This window comes from Suillus bovinus, assembly GCF_016758785.1.
Source record: "Suillus bovinus strain UH-Sbo-P2 chromosome Unknown EDB93scaffold_44, whole genome shotgun sequence".
Taxonomy (NCBI): Eukaryota; Fungi; Basidiomycota; class Agaricomycetes; order Boletales; family Suillaceae; genus Suillus; species Suillus bovinus.
Window position 1 is genome coordinate 83709 of NW_024542100.1, and position 15927 is coordinate 99635.

Consider the following 15927-nt stretch of genomic DNA (forward strand, 5'->3'; position numbering starts at 1 on the left):
TCGGCCCACCCACATTCGCAGCCGTATTCGCGTCCGTCCGAGTATCCAATGACTCGCTACTCGCCAAATATGCTGGGTCATTGTACACGCCTGGGTTATAATGCGCAAATGACTGGCGCGAGCTACTTGACGCATTTGATCGTTGTTTGTGGGATGAACGCGAAGTCTCGCCGCCGCCTGGCTGCAGAGACCGTGGGGGTGCGCCAGGTGTCATTCCCGCCGTCTGACTTAGACTCTGCCGGCGTTCATGCGTCGAGGAACGATCTCCGCGATGTACGGAGCCGTTTGGCGTCGGTTCCCTGGAAATAGGCGGTGCGGGGTAGGAGACACCAGTGGGGACTGGGGAGGCCACGTAAGACTGGGGAGTCTGCGATCGCCTACCTTCAGGCCGGGCGGGTGCGTAAAGCGAACTACGTTGCGAGGGAATGACAGGGCCCCCTGGAGGCGGTGCACTGGTTGGCACCTGTCCTATGTCATACATAGACCCTACCAACGAGACAGGCGCTGAAACGGGAGTGTTAGGAACTGTAGGAACTTGTGGAGTGCGTTGCAGAACAGGCACAGGCACAGGGAGCGGGTAATTGGCGTGATCGGGACTGAGTAATCCAGATACGGACGCACGTCTTGATGGCGCGTCAGAGGGAGGGCGAGACTGTCAAGGCTTAGTTTTAGCGTTTATCTCGGGCGGGTAATACCACTTACCGGGGGCTCGACGGTTATTTCAGGGACAGAGCTGTCCGATGACACGACTCTTCGGTGGTCATGTGCGGTCGACTCTCGTTGACCAGGAGTGGACACTGTCCTTGAATGTCGGTGACGCCGAGGCAGAGGTGTGTTAGCGTCATCCGAGTTTAAAGGGGAGAGCGGGTTGGGCGTTGTCACGTTCGTTGGGCGAGGACGGAGAGGAGCATTAGAACTCTGCATGTAAGTCTGTGGTGCTCGTCAACCCAAATTGCGCTCCACGTAGTATGAAAGCAAACCTTGTCTGCGCCATATCGACGCCATTCCTCAGCCTCGGATGGGTTAGACCATCTCAGCTCGTCAGCAAGCCTTTGCTTTGATGGGTTTCTCCGTGTGTGCCTGGTCACTTCACTGTCTGTGTCTCTTTCGCTGCGACGGTAATGGTGTCCCGCATCAGATCCAGTCACAGTTTCATGGTCGGCTGCGATGCTTGCATCTTCGTGGATAATACTCAGACCATTGCGCTCTCGACGTTTGTCGCGACTCGTCATATTGGGTAAGCCGATAATCTCGAGCGCCGATATGGTGGAGGATTGAGACATAGACATCTTCGTTGACGCTTGCGACTCCGGAGAGGCACGGCGAGGGGGATAGTCGAACGTTCTGACAGAATCTGAGGATGGACCAGCGACAGGTTGTGATAGTGACGATGAAGAAAGATTACGGCTAAGTTCATGCGGGGGAGGAAGAGGAATACGCTGGTCCTTGTCCAGGGTTGGTATGTAGTTGTCCGGTGGGACCTGAAACTCTGAGTGCTGAACACTAGGAACAGAATTGTGCACTGGAATCGGTCTGATCGAGGGTGACCGAGCTGAAGAACGATCTGACGTGGGCCAAGGTTGGGGTTGTGAATGCGAACGAGAAGATTGACTGGTGACGGAGGGATCTGTCCTGGACCGCGGGTGTTCAACCATGACGGGCATTACTATGGGGTCAGGAGCGCGTGGGACGCTCATTCGACTGGCGGAATCAGATTCGGAATTACGACGAGAACTGGAGTTACGACGGCCATCGAGTGAAGTTGAGACAGGTGTTGAAACACGGAGGACTTCTGGTGCGGTTTGGCTCTCTGGCGTGAGTGTTATTGGTGCGGGCTGAGGAGGTAAAACTACAGGAGCTGTCTCTGCTTCTTCCTGTGCGTCGAGCAGCCTATCGAGGGTAGCGGCAGCGGCTTCTCGCATTTGAGACCGACCATCATCAATACCAACGACGCGCCCATCTCGGTAACCCATATTGCGACCGCGTCGAATGCCTTCTTCATACCCGAGTCTGCGACCCTCCTCCCTCGCGAGCTCAATCAGGCGTTCTTCAGTCAATTTTCGAGCCTTTGAGCGCGCGTCAGCAGCCGCAGCCTCTGCGTCATCCCTCTGGGCTTCAATGACTCCAAGTATATCTTGAGCTCTGAGAATTTCTCTCTGCGCATTATCGAGTTGCAGCTTGTAAAGCCTCAGTTCCTCCTGCGCCCGAGCTGCCTCCTGCTGGGCAGCAACGCGAGCCTCATTGATAGACCTCGTACGTTCCAAAGTCTCTGCTAGTTGGACCTCTGCTTCTTCGGCACGACGACTTTCGGCGTCCAACCTGTCTAATGCAGTATAGAGCACTTTGCGAGTTTGCTTCGCCTCATACTCCTCGTTTACTAAGAGTCGTAAGAGGTCACGAGCACTCGCAGCTGCGTGAACACGTTCTCGCTCGTGACGGAATTTGTTGTTGGGGGCGCCGTTGATATGGCGTGGTCTGGTTAGCTCGGCGTTCTCATAGGGAGGTGATAGTAGCGCGGTTCGAGGTGAAAGAGATGCCAGATCAGATTCAGGGGTGTCAGACCTATACTGTGCTTAGTACTTTGCTTTACCACAAGCAGAAAATAGCTTACAGCGGCGTCCCGCCCTGGAAAGCCCAAGGTTCTGTCATGCCTTGGAAATGTAAATGACTCAGTTCAACAGTAGCATGAAAAGAAGAAACATACCACTGAAACTAGGTATACAATTGAGCAAAAGAAAGAAAGAAATAAAGAGATAATTGATTGAATATTTAACGTTGATGGTTAGAAGGAATGGACAGAAAGCATATTCCCTGTGACTCCGTCTCGTGAAGCTGTTGCGCTAGATTGACACCGAGGCGCTCGATACGTCGGATTGTCCAAACAGTCTGGGAATCTAAACTTCCGGCAGTCTCCGTCCGGTAAACCAGCCAGGCTGTTCGGATCCGCAGTCTGCACACAAACTTGTCAGTTCCCAACATCGTGTCATATAATGAGCTCATTTTTACGAGTTGTTACAATCCCGAACACGTCAATTTCGCGGCCTGGCTTTGCCTGAAGGTCACAGCTTTGCACAGCTGCTTTCACTTGGCTGGCCGAGTCCAACTGTCACACATTGCCAAAAATATGTTTTTGATTACATATGCATGTCACACTGCGTATATGTACTCAGCCACCTGAACCTTATTCACTCATATCATCCTCAAGATTCCACCGCCCAAAAAAACCTAAGACCAGGCATGAGCTCGTATGTTTTCTAGTGCACTACTTTTTGATTCAGTTGTCTCTAACTATGGCATAGTAAGCTATCAGTGGCAAGCGTGCGGGGCTCCGTCAAGGACCTTCTGGCTGAAGCAAATGGCGAGAAACGACGTAACTTTGTTGAGACCATCGAACTTCAGATTGGTCTTAAGAACTACGACACTCAAAAGGACAAGCGTTTCTCTGGTACCGTCAAGTGAGTGCAGCCCTTCGAGTGTGACAGGTCGTGATTGATCATATGTTAGGCTGCCCAATGTCCCTCGCCCACGCATGTCTATTTGTATTCTTGCTGATGCAGCGGACATTGATCGCGCCAAACAAATTGAACTCGAATACAAGTCGGTCGATGACCTAAAAAAGTGAGCAGGGCCAAGCCGGTTCTGATATCATTTCTGATTAATTTCGCCAGACTCAACAAGAATAAGAAGCTTGTCAAGAAACTCGCTAAGAAGTATGACGCATTCCTGGCCTCTGAAGCCCTGATCAAACAGATCCCTCGTCTTCTTGGGCCCGGTCTCTCTAAAGGTAGAAATCCACTAGCGTTCATCCGTGTATATCTCACGCCTTAAACTCTATGAACTAGCCGGGAAGTTCCCTACTCCTATCTCTCATGCTGAGGATCTAGCGAACAAGCTCAATGAAGTCCGATCCACGATTAAGTTCCAGCTCAAGAAGGTCCTTTGCTTGGGTGTTGCCGTCGGACATGTCCAAATGACTGATGACCAAGTCCTCGCGAATGTCATGATGAGTACGAATTTCAATGTCATGTGACTATAACTGGCTCTCACGCTGTCGTAGGTATCAACTTCCTCGTTTCCCTCCTCAAGAAGAACTGGCAAAATGTTCAGTCGTTGCATATCAAGAGCACGATGGGCAAACCCGTTCGTCTATTCTAAGCTGGCATAGGTTGCTAGGGTGCATAGTATTAGATTTGGGTGAGAGCCAATCTGGCATCGTAATGCAAAATAAGAAGCCCCGCACGCTTTTACCAACGGCTTTGAAGGTGGGGAAGCCGATTGGGAGCTGATACGATGCCACGATCTTGAGCTTTCTTCCTAGTTCTCTCTTCTATTAATCCTCATGGCCTTGGTAGGATTTACATGTACCTGCTGCTATCATGATATACACGATGCCGAACGTTCTGGTTGCGAGGGTAGTATCGCGGCTTTTTCCTAACGTGCATATTCATTGTCGATTGTGATTGGCTGTGATTGCCGTCATGCGATTTTTTTTTGTCTCGAGAAAACGATTACGCCACTCGAGAACCACGGCAATACCTTCTTCAGTCACTGCCCCAACTTTACATTGCTCGGGCCATCATGATGGCCAAGCGACTCTATTGCCCTGAAGATCAAGTGCATAGCCTTCTGGGATCGCGCGCCTTCCCGCCCTTCCCAACTACTGGCTCCATGGATAATTAAATTGAGCTTCTGTGGAAGAATGTTCAACGAGTTTTAGCGCCTCGGGCAATGCCTGACTTTGCTCCCAAATGGGTATTTCACTCGAAACCTTATCCTATCGTTGCGCGACGTCAACGAAAGTTTGAATTCCTGATAATCACCATATTTGGGGTATGAAGGGAATTTTTTTCTTGTACGTTTTCGCGGTGAACTGCCAGAAGCAAAGTTCTTATCTGTCAGAAGTTACTCGATAGTTGGGCTAAGGCGGTCTTTCCGAAGCCGTCCTGTCTCAATCAGATAAGGACCAACGCGGCGACACAAATTAATGTGTTTGTCCGGAGACAGCTGGCTCAGTGTTATTGGTTTTGGTGAGTGCAAGTTCTGCTGCGGCTGCCGTAGAATCTGTTACTATCTTCACCCAATGGCTGCCAAGGAAGGAGCCGTGGGCACGTCAAGCCAATCACGAATCAGCCCATCAGAAAGTGAGTAAGTGAAGCAATGAAACAGTTGATGTGTTCCAAGACTTTCTCTCTGACGGAGCTCCATCAACACTTTTTCTCAAGCCACGGCCTACTACTATGATGGTCATATTGGCTGTCTGGTGCCGCAGACGCTGTCAAGAAAGTAACAGGCTTGTTGCGGGTGTCGGCATGTACGGAAACTGCTATTTTTTTTTCTGAATGATAACTCTAACTGTCTGACACCAGGACGTTTTTGGCCAAACGTTTGATCACTAAAAGGAATTTTTCATTATATGAGGCATATCACGTTCTGTTATGAGAGAGACCTTTTTGTGTCGTTCGTTGACCAGGTCCCGCAACGGTTCCGCTTTACAACGGTCGGAAATGGTCTCGTAAGCCCCTGGATCGGTCCCTTGAACGCCGTCTATCATTTCGTGGTTCAATTTGCCAATCCATCAGGGAATTGAGCTAACTATCCTTTCATTTTGCCTTTAGTTCACCGCAAGGCAATGCAGCAACTTAAGTTCGCCTGGCCCCTGTCATGCCATTCGTTGAGAATGCCATCACAATTTGTCTCTGCGTGGGTATAGATCATGTACATAACCGTTGTTCCAGATTCCAAGGCTGCGACGTGATTGAGTACAAGCCCGGCAGTAATTGGCGCGTCCAATGGTCCCCGAATCGTTAAAGCGGAATGATGTCCGTCCTAAGGTTGTCTCAGTGAGACATTTACAGGCGCGAGGCACGGTGGACCTTAACAGAGTTAACTCCTTCAGGGTTGCTCTCATCTTATGCTTAACGGTCGCGGATCTGGTAAGTGACGTTGGTGTGGTCTTCTGACTTCTGACATGCGTGATCCATCCGGAAGCTGCACGGGAGTGCACGGGACGTCGTCGACCGACATGGTGACTGATGGGCCGAGCATATGATCAATTGAGCTAGCTTCTTTGTCACTGGCAGTATGCGTTGTGTATTCAACCTTGGTGCATATAGAGTTCGGCGCCTGTTATCAGAGAAAGGCAGTCTACGGGTGGCGTTCGACAGAGATGAACTCAGTGTGAGAGAATTTCAGTGACGATCACCCAACCTATCGACGACTAACTACTTTTGCTATTTAATTATGTCAGAGATGCCTTCCTTGTCTTCGTTGGCTGCGACTCGTTGAACGGAAGAAGGCGGAACATTAATGTTTTGAGCTCAGCGAGCTTGTAATCAACGAGACGGCGACCTGGTTCATTGACAAGTTGTTATGGATTCTCTGACTTGCAAACTTTCCGTGACACTTTGTGGAAATGAGCGGAGTGGGATTCACTTAAATTCCCTGCTGAGGGAGGTGCTAGTGAATGAATGGACATACTAGGATGTATCCATGGTGTTGCCAGCGACTTTGGGTCATCCAAAAAGTGGCTTCTGGGCGCAGTATTCAGCCGATTACCGTGTGTTGAATGACGAGAAGGGCTTACCAACTTCTCGCGAACATTGGTTTGATCGCGATCGAAACCGCAAATGGGACCCTGGTCTGGACGGTCCCGAAAAGAGCATTTTCATAACGGTGCCTGGGGACAAGAAATTGAATTGCGTGAAGCGGTTTTTTTGTGCGTAAAGATGGAAGGGGGGGGAGTGTGCGGGATTGAGACGTCGCCGAGAGGTCGGTTTTGGACGAAACTTATCTCACGTGGGCGAGGAAGAAATGTCAGGCTAGGCGCCTATTCCACGGTCTTGCTATCAGATCTGGCAGAACTCAACCTTAGTATGAGTGATCAAAAGGAAGACGCATAAAAATGATTGCTCAGGCATGCAAGCATCGAGGACAATCCAGTGCAAGGAGCAGTATATCTTATAGAAGCAGATATGAATGCATAACACCACCCCGGAAGTTTTGACTAAAAACTGCATCCGCTCCGAAATTAATATTCTGTTTTTGGTACGCTTCCGGAAGAAACGGCAAGTGATTATCAACAACTATATGTTACGAAATGACAATTCCAAAGTCTAAACGTAGCCCTCAATTGAAATAAAATTGAGGTTCTCCCCATTGGATTCTATCAATATAACAAATATCAGAACATTTATTTGGTGCGACCACACTTATTTACGTATTTTCCTCTTGGGCGTCACTGCCTCGATACTTCTTCTCCTCAAAAGCCTGTTCTCCAGTTCCTCCGCAATCCGTACATTCCTATCCTCCGTTTCCTTTCCACCCCTGCAAAACACCGTTTTCTCCATATGCCCCGTCACACGTCAACAAAGCATGATTCTGCTAGTTCTCAGATCTATTCTGCTCAATACTCTTCTACACAGTATCTATCTGATTCTAGTCAGTCTGCAGGTCATTCGCCCCAGTCACCAACAGCCCCTTCTTCTCTTTCTCAGTCTTCCCAATCTTCTGGGACAGCTAATGGAAAGAAAAAGCACGTCTGTCCGACGTGCGACCGTGGCTTTACTACCAGTGGCCACCTTGCGCGACACCTCCGCGTTCACACAGGTGAACGCAATCACAAGTGTCCTTTTCCTGGATGCGAAACACGTTGTTCTAGACAAGACAACTTACAGCAACAGTTAGTACCTATTCTATTCTTTATCGCCGGCCGCTACGTCTATTCTTGTGGTGCTATCAGTGCCACACAGCAAGTACACCATTTGGATGCTTGAACAACTTGTCACCATGAACTATTCAACATATTTTTTTCGCTGCAGTTTATGGACAACAACTGAGCTTCATTTTCTTCTTTCTTCTACAGTTACCGCATTCATCTCTCTCCTGGCTCACGACGGAGCTCAAGCTCCGCAACGCGTGCTGCGATTGCCCGTGCCGTGGGCATTAGCGGTTCTGGCTCAAAAAATAGCCGAACCTCATCCTCATTGATTTCCTCTGAACACAATTTATCGGACACTCCCTCTCCTCCACCGGCACTCGAGCACGCAATCCCCCCGGCGCCCGACTCACCCCCACCTTTGGTACAAGCATTTTCCGTACCGCCATATTCCGATAGCCTGCATTCTGGAAGTGTATCGAGTAGATCCCCAACACCCCCCGAGAACTCCTTCCCAATGATGAACCAACATTCCCAGTCCATGTCCAATGGCCAAGTCGCATCGCATTCATCGCCAATCCAGTCGCATTACGGTGACAGCACGCCAAGCTACGATGAGTCCTCGCAAGCTAATTACGGCTACGTTGCCGCAGCTGTTTCGCAGAATTCCAGTGGCCATGCTGTGCACGACCACTCATACGACTATTCTCAGGCATATGGCGAGAAGCCATCCATGTCGCGTATTCATTCTTCCTCTCTTCATCAATCACCCATGGAAAGTGTTCATGATGGCTCTCCGCAGTCATCTGCTCACCTTTCGTCTGTATCATCTCGTCTCTCGATTTCACACATCTCGCATCCACACTCTTATCCTACACATTATCAGGCAGTCAGCACGCCATCACCGGAATCACCGCACTCTGTCTCACCGCACTCTCAGATATCTACGCCCAACTACTCAGCCTACCGGGATGACTCGCACGAAGTTGCGTCGTACCAAAACGGTTCTGGTATACTGGATCCTGTCTCCGATCATTCAAACATATCTGGTAGCTATATGAGCACACAAAACAACGTCGTTCATGGATCATACAGTCATTCTCTTATGTCTCATCATTCGAGCATACCAAGATATGACTCGCCACCACCAGTTTTAGCGCCGATTCAGGACGAGAGAGTGCTTCGTGGGGACATTCGGATCCCTCAAATGCACCATTCAATAACACCGCCCGCCTCACTGTCATACATACAACATTCCCAAGTGCAGAGTTCATATCCTTATCACGCTCCGCACGTCAGCCTAGGTCAAAACGCTTGGAAGACAGATAACGTTCTGCGGGCGCGGCCCTCAACGGGCTATGTATAACACCTCTTGTTTCATGTTCGCTGTTGTAAATCGTATTTTATAGTTGTCTCGTAACCGGATTTTTTTTCTCTTTTCGTCGATGTCTCTGCTTTGTGTATGGATTACTATCGTGCATTTCCCGCTCTCTTTACAGCAGTCGTCGCTACGCTGCTTGTCGCTACTGCACACATACCATATACCTGCGTATCTAACCTGCATATACATACTTTGTACATTATGTTGTTCATAAGAATTGCATCGTGGATTCCGAGCCGATCTGGCGTGGCAGTACTGAGGCAATATCGTGCCTTGATGCCGACAATGTTCCCACGATGCACACGTACTACAACTTGTTGTTGAAGGCATTCGCCGAGCCAAAGGTCTATCAGATAGGTTGCAATGCCCAGCGATCTCGACAGGTGAGAATCACGTTTGTTCATCACAACTTGTTCTCAAAGTACCGCAACAACGTGTATTTGGCGATCAAAAACCGGCTTCTATGCATTGCATTATCCAATGCGCACGAAACACGTCCGGCCACTGCGTACTTCTCGCGCGTTGATCTTACAGACAAATAGACCAGCTTACACGATGTGAACCCATATCCGAGGAACAGGTCAAACGGCTCTGCTTCAAGGCCCGTGAGATCCTAATAGAAGAAGCAAATGTTCAAGTCGTGGACTCTCCTGTGACGGTGGGTACATTCGATTCCATCCTCTCCTAGGCTAATACTTATTCTGTTGTTCTGATTAAGATCTGCGGCGATATCCATGGGCAGTTCTTTGATCTTATGGAATTGTTCAAGGTAGGCGGGTTTTGCCCGGAGACGAACTACCTTTTCATGGGTAAGTATAGCGCCCTGGTGCGTTTCAATCGGCCATTCCAATATTTAATGTCCCGTTGTCACAGGTGATTTCGTAGATCGTGGCTTCTACAGTGTCGAAACGTTTCTGCTCCTCCTGGCACTCAAAGTCCGCTATCCAGAGCGAATTACGTTAATCCGGGGCAACCACGAGTCACGGCAGATCACACAGGTGTATGGGTTCTATGACGAATGTCAGAGAAAATATGGTAGCACCAACGTGTGGAGATGGTGTTGTGAGGTGTTCGACTATCTTGCGTTAGGCGCGATCGTAGACGGTAGAGTTTTTTGTGTCCATGGCGGACTCAGCCCGAACCTGCAGGCTATTGATCAGGTGCGTTTACTGTGTTTCATTGCTCCGTGTTGAGCGCACGCGTTCTCAGCTCTGTCTTTAGATACGCGCTATTGATCGAAAACAAGAAGTCCCCCATGATGGTCCAATGTGTGATCTCCTTTGGTCCGATCCAGACGGTGTGTATCTCCTTAAAGTCTTGCTTAGGCATGCTCGATGGCAATGTCTGCTCACAACACGTCTTTCTTTCGAACAGATATAACTGGATGGGGCCTATCTCCGCGGGGCGCTGGCTTTCTTTTCGGCGCTGACATTACCAAAACCTTTGCGCACCATAATTCTATTGATCTCATCGCGCGGGCTCATCAATTGGCTATGGAAGGATATAAGCTCATGTTCGACAATATGATAGTGACGGTGTGGAGCGCACCGAATTACTGTTATCGGTGAGTGGTGATCAAATGAGCACCCTGCATACGTCTCCGCTTTCGTAACCTATCATGTTTTATGACAGGTGTGGTAATGTAGCTTCGATTCTTGAGCTAGATGAACGCCTTGCTCAAGAATACAAAGTTTTTCAACATGCGCCCTCGGTAAGTTCCTTGTGGTTTGATCTTCCCCAAAAGGCGATATGCGGGGATGAAATCTTGCATTTCATCCAGCGCTGTGATCTGATCATGTCGTGCCACTAGGATGTACGCTCTATCCCGGCAAAACGTCCTCCTGCGGACTATTTCCTCTGAATGGGAATTTTTACCTTTCTGATTAGAAGGTTGCTCTCTTGGCAACAAATGCCTGCCTGTCTGCCGCGTGTCTTGGCCATGCCATAAACGCGACTTTCTCATCAAACGGTGCATTTAAACTGCTGTCCGTTGCTTCTAGGGACCGTGCGGGCGTAGCTTGGTTGGCTGAAGGCGCAAGATGAAGGTCAATAGGGTGCCTGGCTTTATCGCCATCCCCTGTGGATCCTCGTCGATCCCCGTTGACCAGTTTAGAGACGCCTAAAAGCATGACGTACAATGCCCACTAGACTTCAGATAGAGGAAATAACGATATAATTGCTTTGTAAGCGCTCAACTGTTTGATTTGTGCTCAGCATCTTTAAATAAAGGCCTCGTTGTGAGATCTCGCCTCAGTTCACTTGATCATGTCCCCAAGGGGCCAGCCTTGCGTCGCACCGGGCCACTGTGACCGCACGCTAGCACGGATAAGCTCGTGCTATTTTTTTATCCCTCCGGTATGACTGAAATTTTTGGTGTCCGGTTTATGGTTGTCAAGTATATTTTTGTAGTGCGATTCGTCTACTCCATTTATTTCTGTGAACCCCGACTCGCCCGAGTCCCCGACCAATGGTGCAGCCCGAGTCCTTCAAGTTGGTTTATTCTTACGCAATCAGCAGCCCGCTGATGGCTGTGCCTAGTATAATCTAAGTTGATTTCACTTTTTTTTTTTCATCTCATTTACGCAACATTTACGTCTTGTTTCACGACTCGTGAGTGGTCGCGACGACACTTCTCGTGGTCTCGGCATTGTTTATTTTATTGGGGCAGTGACTTTACATCATGTGTTTTGTAAACCAGGGCCCAATCAATTACTTGTCGATCAATCGCCCCTCTGACAAGCGATGTCAACGTCAAAACATATATACTTTCGTCATCACGCACATTGTCCTCTCACCTGCTTCACATTTCAACGTTTTTTGTCCGCCATTTAAATGGGTGTCCTTTTCGCTTCCGTGCCATCATTTTTGTGAGTGGTCGTACCGTGATCCGGATGTTAAACCTAACCATGTCTTGTACCCATTAGTTTAGTGGGGCTCTGGTAGTCTTTGGCGTTTGTACTCACGTCGAGTCGCTGGATAACGAAATGTTCAGTTAAGTTTTGCTGCATTTGGGCTTGCAGCTCTGCCGCTGTTGTAGGTGCCAATAAACCTGACGATGGAATTAATCTTGAGATATGTAATAATGGCTTGGTTATGGGTGGCTTGCGCCGCAGAGCATTTACCGCTATGTGATTGTGCTCCACCATTTTGGTCCGCGCGTCAAACGTTGTGGCAATCCTCTTGTTAGCTGATCATTTTCCAGTTTAAGTTCTCTGGGTGGTATGAGCTCGTACTGCTGTTGGTACTGTGGCGGGCTGAGCCCACTATTTCACTGATGGATGCATTTACACTAATTGTGAGTCTTTGGTAGCTGTGATAAGCTGTGAAGACCTTTTAATACTGATTACTAGATCCGACAACTAACTAGATTTATTGTGAGGTAGCTGTAGCGGAGGCAGCTGCATTTATCATATTCTTCTGTGGTACGTCTCTGGTATATGAATGACTGCCGTTTGATAAAGTATTTTTTATCTACTGGGATATCATCGTCCTTGTATGTGATCATCCAAGCTATCCTTGGAAAGGACGTCTTCCATCACTGCAGCAAGTGAGGCCTCTGGGCCTCCTCCGACTGCAGCCTTGCCTGTGGCTCGGTGCACTGCAGTTCCTGGCGCTTAAGCTATGTATCCTATGTATGGAGGCTATTCTTAAACTTCCCCTACAGCTATACAGCGGCCATCCCGCTCACCCTCCGAATCCATAATACTACAACTATCCTACTGGTTCACCTACTTTAGGAACACTACCCCCTCCTGGCGGATAATCTACAGCCCTCTCGCCCCAGCCCAATCACACCCCATACCCCGCCGCCAATCAGGGTCAGATCCTTTCTGCCGGCGGATATGAAGAACAGCCACCTATGGGATAAGTCACCCTATTTCAGTATGAAGAAAACAATGGTAATATCCGCGACGGAAGACGTTTATGCGTTGTTTCGCGAGAAGGCAAGAAGTCACCAACTACTTCAAATATATTCACCACACATGCTTTGTTCATTTTTTGCATGATTGATTTACCCTTGCGACAGTCGCTCGTATTGATACCGAGAGTTGCTCCGGCATACAATTTGCAACAACTCATGATTTGATGAATAATATGCTTCTTGCATCCACGTGCGGGCGCCGAGAGGTATTCTTCGAATCCTTCGGGCAAGTCTCGTATGATCGAAGGCCTTCTTATGATGCGCTGGTAACTTGCGAAGGAGTTGTTCTGCGTCGGGCGCGGAACTCCGTCAAAGCAAGAGACGGTGTCAGTAGAGGACAATAGTACCGTTGGTCTCCAGCGACAAAATAGTAAGTCGAACACATCAATTTGTCTGAGTAAAAGTACACCGCATTATCTCTTTTAGTAATAATGGTGGTTGACTAGGATATGCTCCTTGGGCGAGCTCGGAGGATGAATACAAGGGGCTACGAGTGTCCTCGCGCGATCCAAGACGTGCTACATCGACAACTTGAAGACCGAACTGGACCAGTTTTGCCGCTCAATCGATGCTTTGGTGGCACAATATTCCAACGTATACATTATTACTGCTTATCTTTTCGAGTTCTCCCGAGTCTTCCTTTGTGTAGCTTACTTGACGACGAGGGAGAACTGATTTTGATGGAGGTCATTCAGAGATATGGTAAGTGAGGGAGTTTTGCATGAGTTCATTGGCACATCAGTGGATCCTTGCAACCCGGTGGGGCTACAGCTGTCGCAAAAATGAAATCACTGGAAGGTTATTTATAACGAGAATATGAGATTACCCGTGAAAGTGCTACACGTCATTTTGTAAACACGGTTTGTGGGCGGGGCCCGGGCACTGCAGGCCTACTGTGTTCGAATTCTAGGATTTACTAGACAGCAAATTCATTCTGATATCATATAGAGAGAATTAGAAATTGATAATTGATTTGTGCCGTGTCATCTTACCAGTGAACTTTGACAGTCCCGTAACATCGTACGCCGCCGCGTCTGCTAAGTTATCACACAATTTTTAGCTACGTAAATCTGAACTTTGTTACAATTGCGCTCTTTTAGTGATTTTTATCTCAACGCTGCCGCACGAAAGCGTACCGCGTCTGCATTCCAGAGATTCTAAACATATTTTCTTATGACAATAGGGCACGAACACCAGTCATTTACATGATTGGGTTCACAGCGGCTCTCAACCTTGGCACGATGTTCTCTAGCTGCTCTATCTCGTGTCTATTGTGCCTTCAAAGAGACAGCTCTAGATGGATCGAGGTGGAACCACTTTTCACTTGGCTTCAGGCGACCTACGGATCATGACAGCATTGACAGGTGATCGCAAGCTGGTACGTGCTACCCGCCATATCAGCCTTTTCAGCGTGCTTCGTGCTAAATGCCTTCATTATCAAATGCCAGCTCATGCAGGAGCACATGACTACTGCAGATTGGTCCAATATGCATCTCGGGTACAAGTTCTGGGAGACATGAAATCAAATCTTTCGAAGGCATACAGGCAGGGTTTGTACATGCCATAATGGGTGTTTCCTTGTGGTCGCTGTTGGCGCCTAACCTCCGAGCACTCTGCCAGTGTGAAGAATTTCCTCGTAATTTCATGCATGGATGTATGGGTTACCTCCTGGGTCCTAACCTCGTTCGTCCGTGTCTGCCATCTAAGGAAGAAGGCTTCTAAATGTACTTCATATCTTCAATGGTACCAGGTCTGAGCAGATACTCACCATGACTGGAAGTTATGGAACTACATGCAGCGTCTCCTCAAGCCAGCAAGCTCGCTCTCTATAGACGCACGCACCTGCAGAAAAGATCATGTATCAGGTTTCAGCAGATACTCACCACGACCAGAAGTCGTGACACTACGTGCGACGTCTCCTTAAGTCAGCGAGCTCGCTCTCTGGGAACTCAAGCACCTGCGGAAAGTATCACTTGTTCGGAAAGGTTTTGTTTTGTCTTGTCTTGTCTAAGTGAGCAGCCGTCAAGCATTGTCCGGATTACGGCAACTCTCACTCACGTCGAGTTTCAATTTCGTACCTCTAGGCTGGACAAATTAGTTATCCGCTCGTTCAATTTGGACTTGAGCGGTAATCTGATAGAAGGCTGCAGCTGGCGTTCGAGCACCTAGAAATTGCGCTTACCACAGTCAAGGCATATCGACTATGCGTTCAGTTCTTAGTTCAACGTGAAGCTTTCTCAAGCACGACCGCGATTGGTTGTCCGATGATAGAGCACCCGACCCAAAAGGTAGTGATATTTGTGTTGCAACTCCTCCCCTGATTTCTCAGCCGTAGGCGGACCGATCCTCGTGGCATCGAATGCTATCATCGTCAAGCCATGACATGCAAAATTGAAGAATGGCCTTTCGCAGAACGGAGAAGTGCACGAGGGACGCACGACAGACCAAGTGAGAGAATGTATTGGCATGCAGTAGTTGTTCTCACCTTGGTCAGGCGGCAGGGAGGTTCGCATATGTGATTGTAATACCTTGCGATACTAGACGCGCAGTCTGACGCGGCTGTGACGCAGGACTGACGCCGCTAGTTTGATATGGTGTGAGGCTGCGTAGAGGTTTAGGACGAGTTTAGCAAGAGAGCGTCGCCACATTTCCAGGAATACTGACGAGAAGACCAATGTCAATGCGTTGGGACACTCGTCGCAAGTAATCGCCGTATAATTTTGAATGGTGGTTGCTATTATGGGGTGAGTATTTGTACGCTTCCAGTGTCGATGACAGCAACCATACAGTAGCATGTCAGTTTATAAGCTAGCAACTCGTGACACATAAATGCATCAAAAAAAGTTACTTCAATGACATTACCAATGGCTAGGTAAGCGTGCGAAGGACCTGGGAGGTCCTGCACGACGATACGGAGGGGATGTTTTGGAAGTAGGGAGGATTACACGAGAAGGGTGCATGATGAAGTGC

General features: G+C 48.7%; 5 protein-coding genes across 5 annotated transcripts; 4 read left to right on the top strand and 1 right to left on the bottom strand.

Moving 5' to 3' along the window:
- Window positions 1–628: 628 nt before the first annotated feature.
- EDB93DRAFT_602327 (uncharacterized protein) lies at window positions 629–2946 on the bottom strand. The gene is made up of 4 exons (XM_041456834.1): window positions 2705–2946; window positions 2612–2651; window positions 981–2562; window positions 629–930 (listed from the first exon to the last, which is right to left on the bottom strand). The coding sequence occupies exons 2-4, from the start codon at window positions 2647–2649 to the stop codon at window positions 676–678; spliced, it is 1875 nt and encodes a 624-aa protein (XP_041305833.1). The 5' UTR covers window positions 2650–2651; window positions 2705–2946; the 3' UTR covers window positions 629–675.
- A 291-nt stretch (window positions 2947–3237) lies between these two features.
- EDB93DRAFT_1241565 (60S ribosomal protein L10A) lies at window positions 3238–4155 on the top strand (the record flags this gene model as incomplete). Its single annotated transcript, XM_041451891.1, has 6 exons — window positions 3238–3245; window positions 3300–3455; window positions 3505–3618; window positions 3669–3784; window positions 3843–4007; window positions 4058–4155. The coding sequence occupies 6 exons, from the start codon at window positions 3238–3240 to the stop codon at window positions 4153–4155; spliced, it is 657 nt and encodes a 218-aa protein (XP_041305834.1).
- A 2922-nt stretch (window positions 4156–7077) lies between these two features.
- Window positions 7078–9348, top strand: EDB93DRAFT_1157444 (uncharacterized protein). The gene is made up of 2 exons (XM_041449930.1): window positions 7078–7678; window positions 7862–9348. Exons 1-2 carry the CDS (start codon window positions 7347–7349, stop codon window positions 9018–9020), a joined length of 1491 nt encoding a protein of 496 aa, XP_041305835.1. The 5' UTR covers window positions 7078–7346; the 3' UTR covers window positions 9021–9348.
- On the top strand, window positions 9340–11218 carry EDB93DRAFT_1157449 (Metallo-dependent phosphatase-like protein). The gene is made up of 7 exons (XM_041449931.1): window positions 9340–9418; window positions 9570–9693; window positions 9754–9844; window positions 9909–10195; window positions 10257–10332; window positions 10410–10599; window positions 10668–11218. Exons 1-7 carry the CDS (start codon window positions 9399–9401, stop codon window positions 10843–10845), a joined length of 966 nt encoding a protein of 321 aa, XP_041305836.1. The 5' UTR covers window positions 9340–9398; the 3' UTR covers window positions 10846–11218.
- A 3301-nt stretch (window positions 11219–14519) lies between these two features.
- Window positions 14520–14964, top strand: EDB93DRAFT_1157464 (uncharacterized protein). Its single transcript, XM_041449932.1, has 2 exons — window positions 14520–14675; window positions 14726–14964. The coding sequence occupies exons 1-2, from the start codon at window positions 14524–14526 to the stop codon at window positions 14787–14789; spliced, it is 216 nt and encodes a 71-aa protein (XP_041305837.1). The 5' UTR covers window positions 14520–14523; the 3' UTR covers window positions 14790–14964.
- Window positions 14965–15927: the final 963 nt, after the last annotated feature.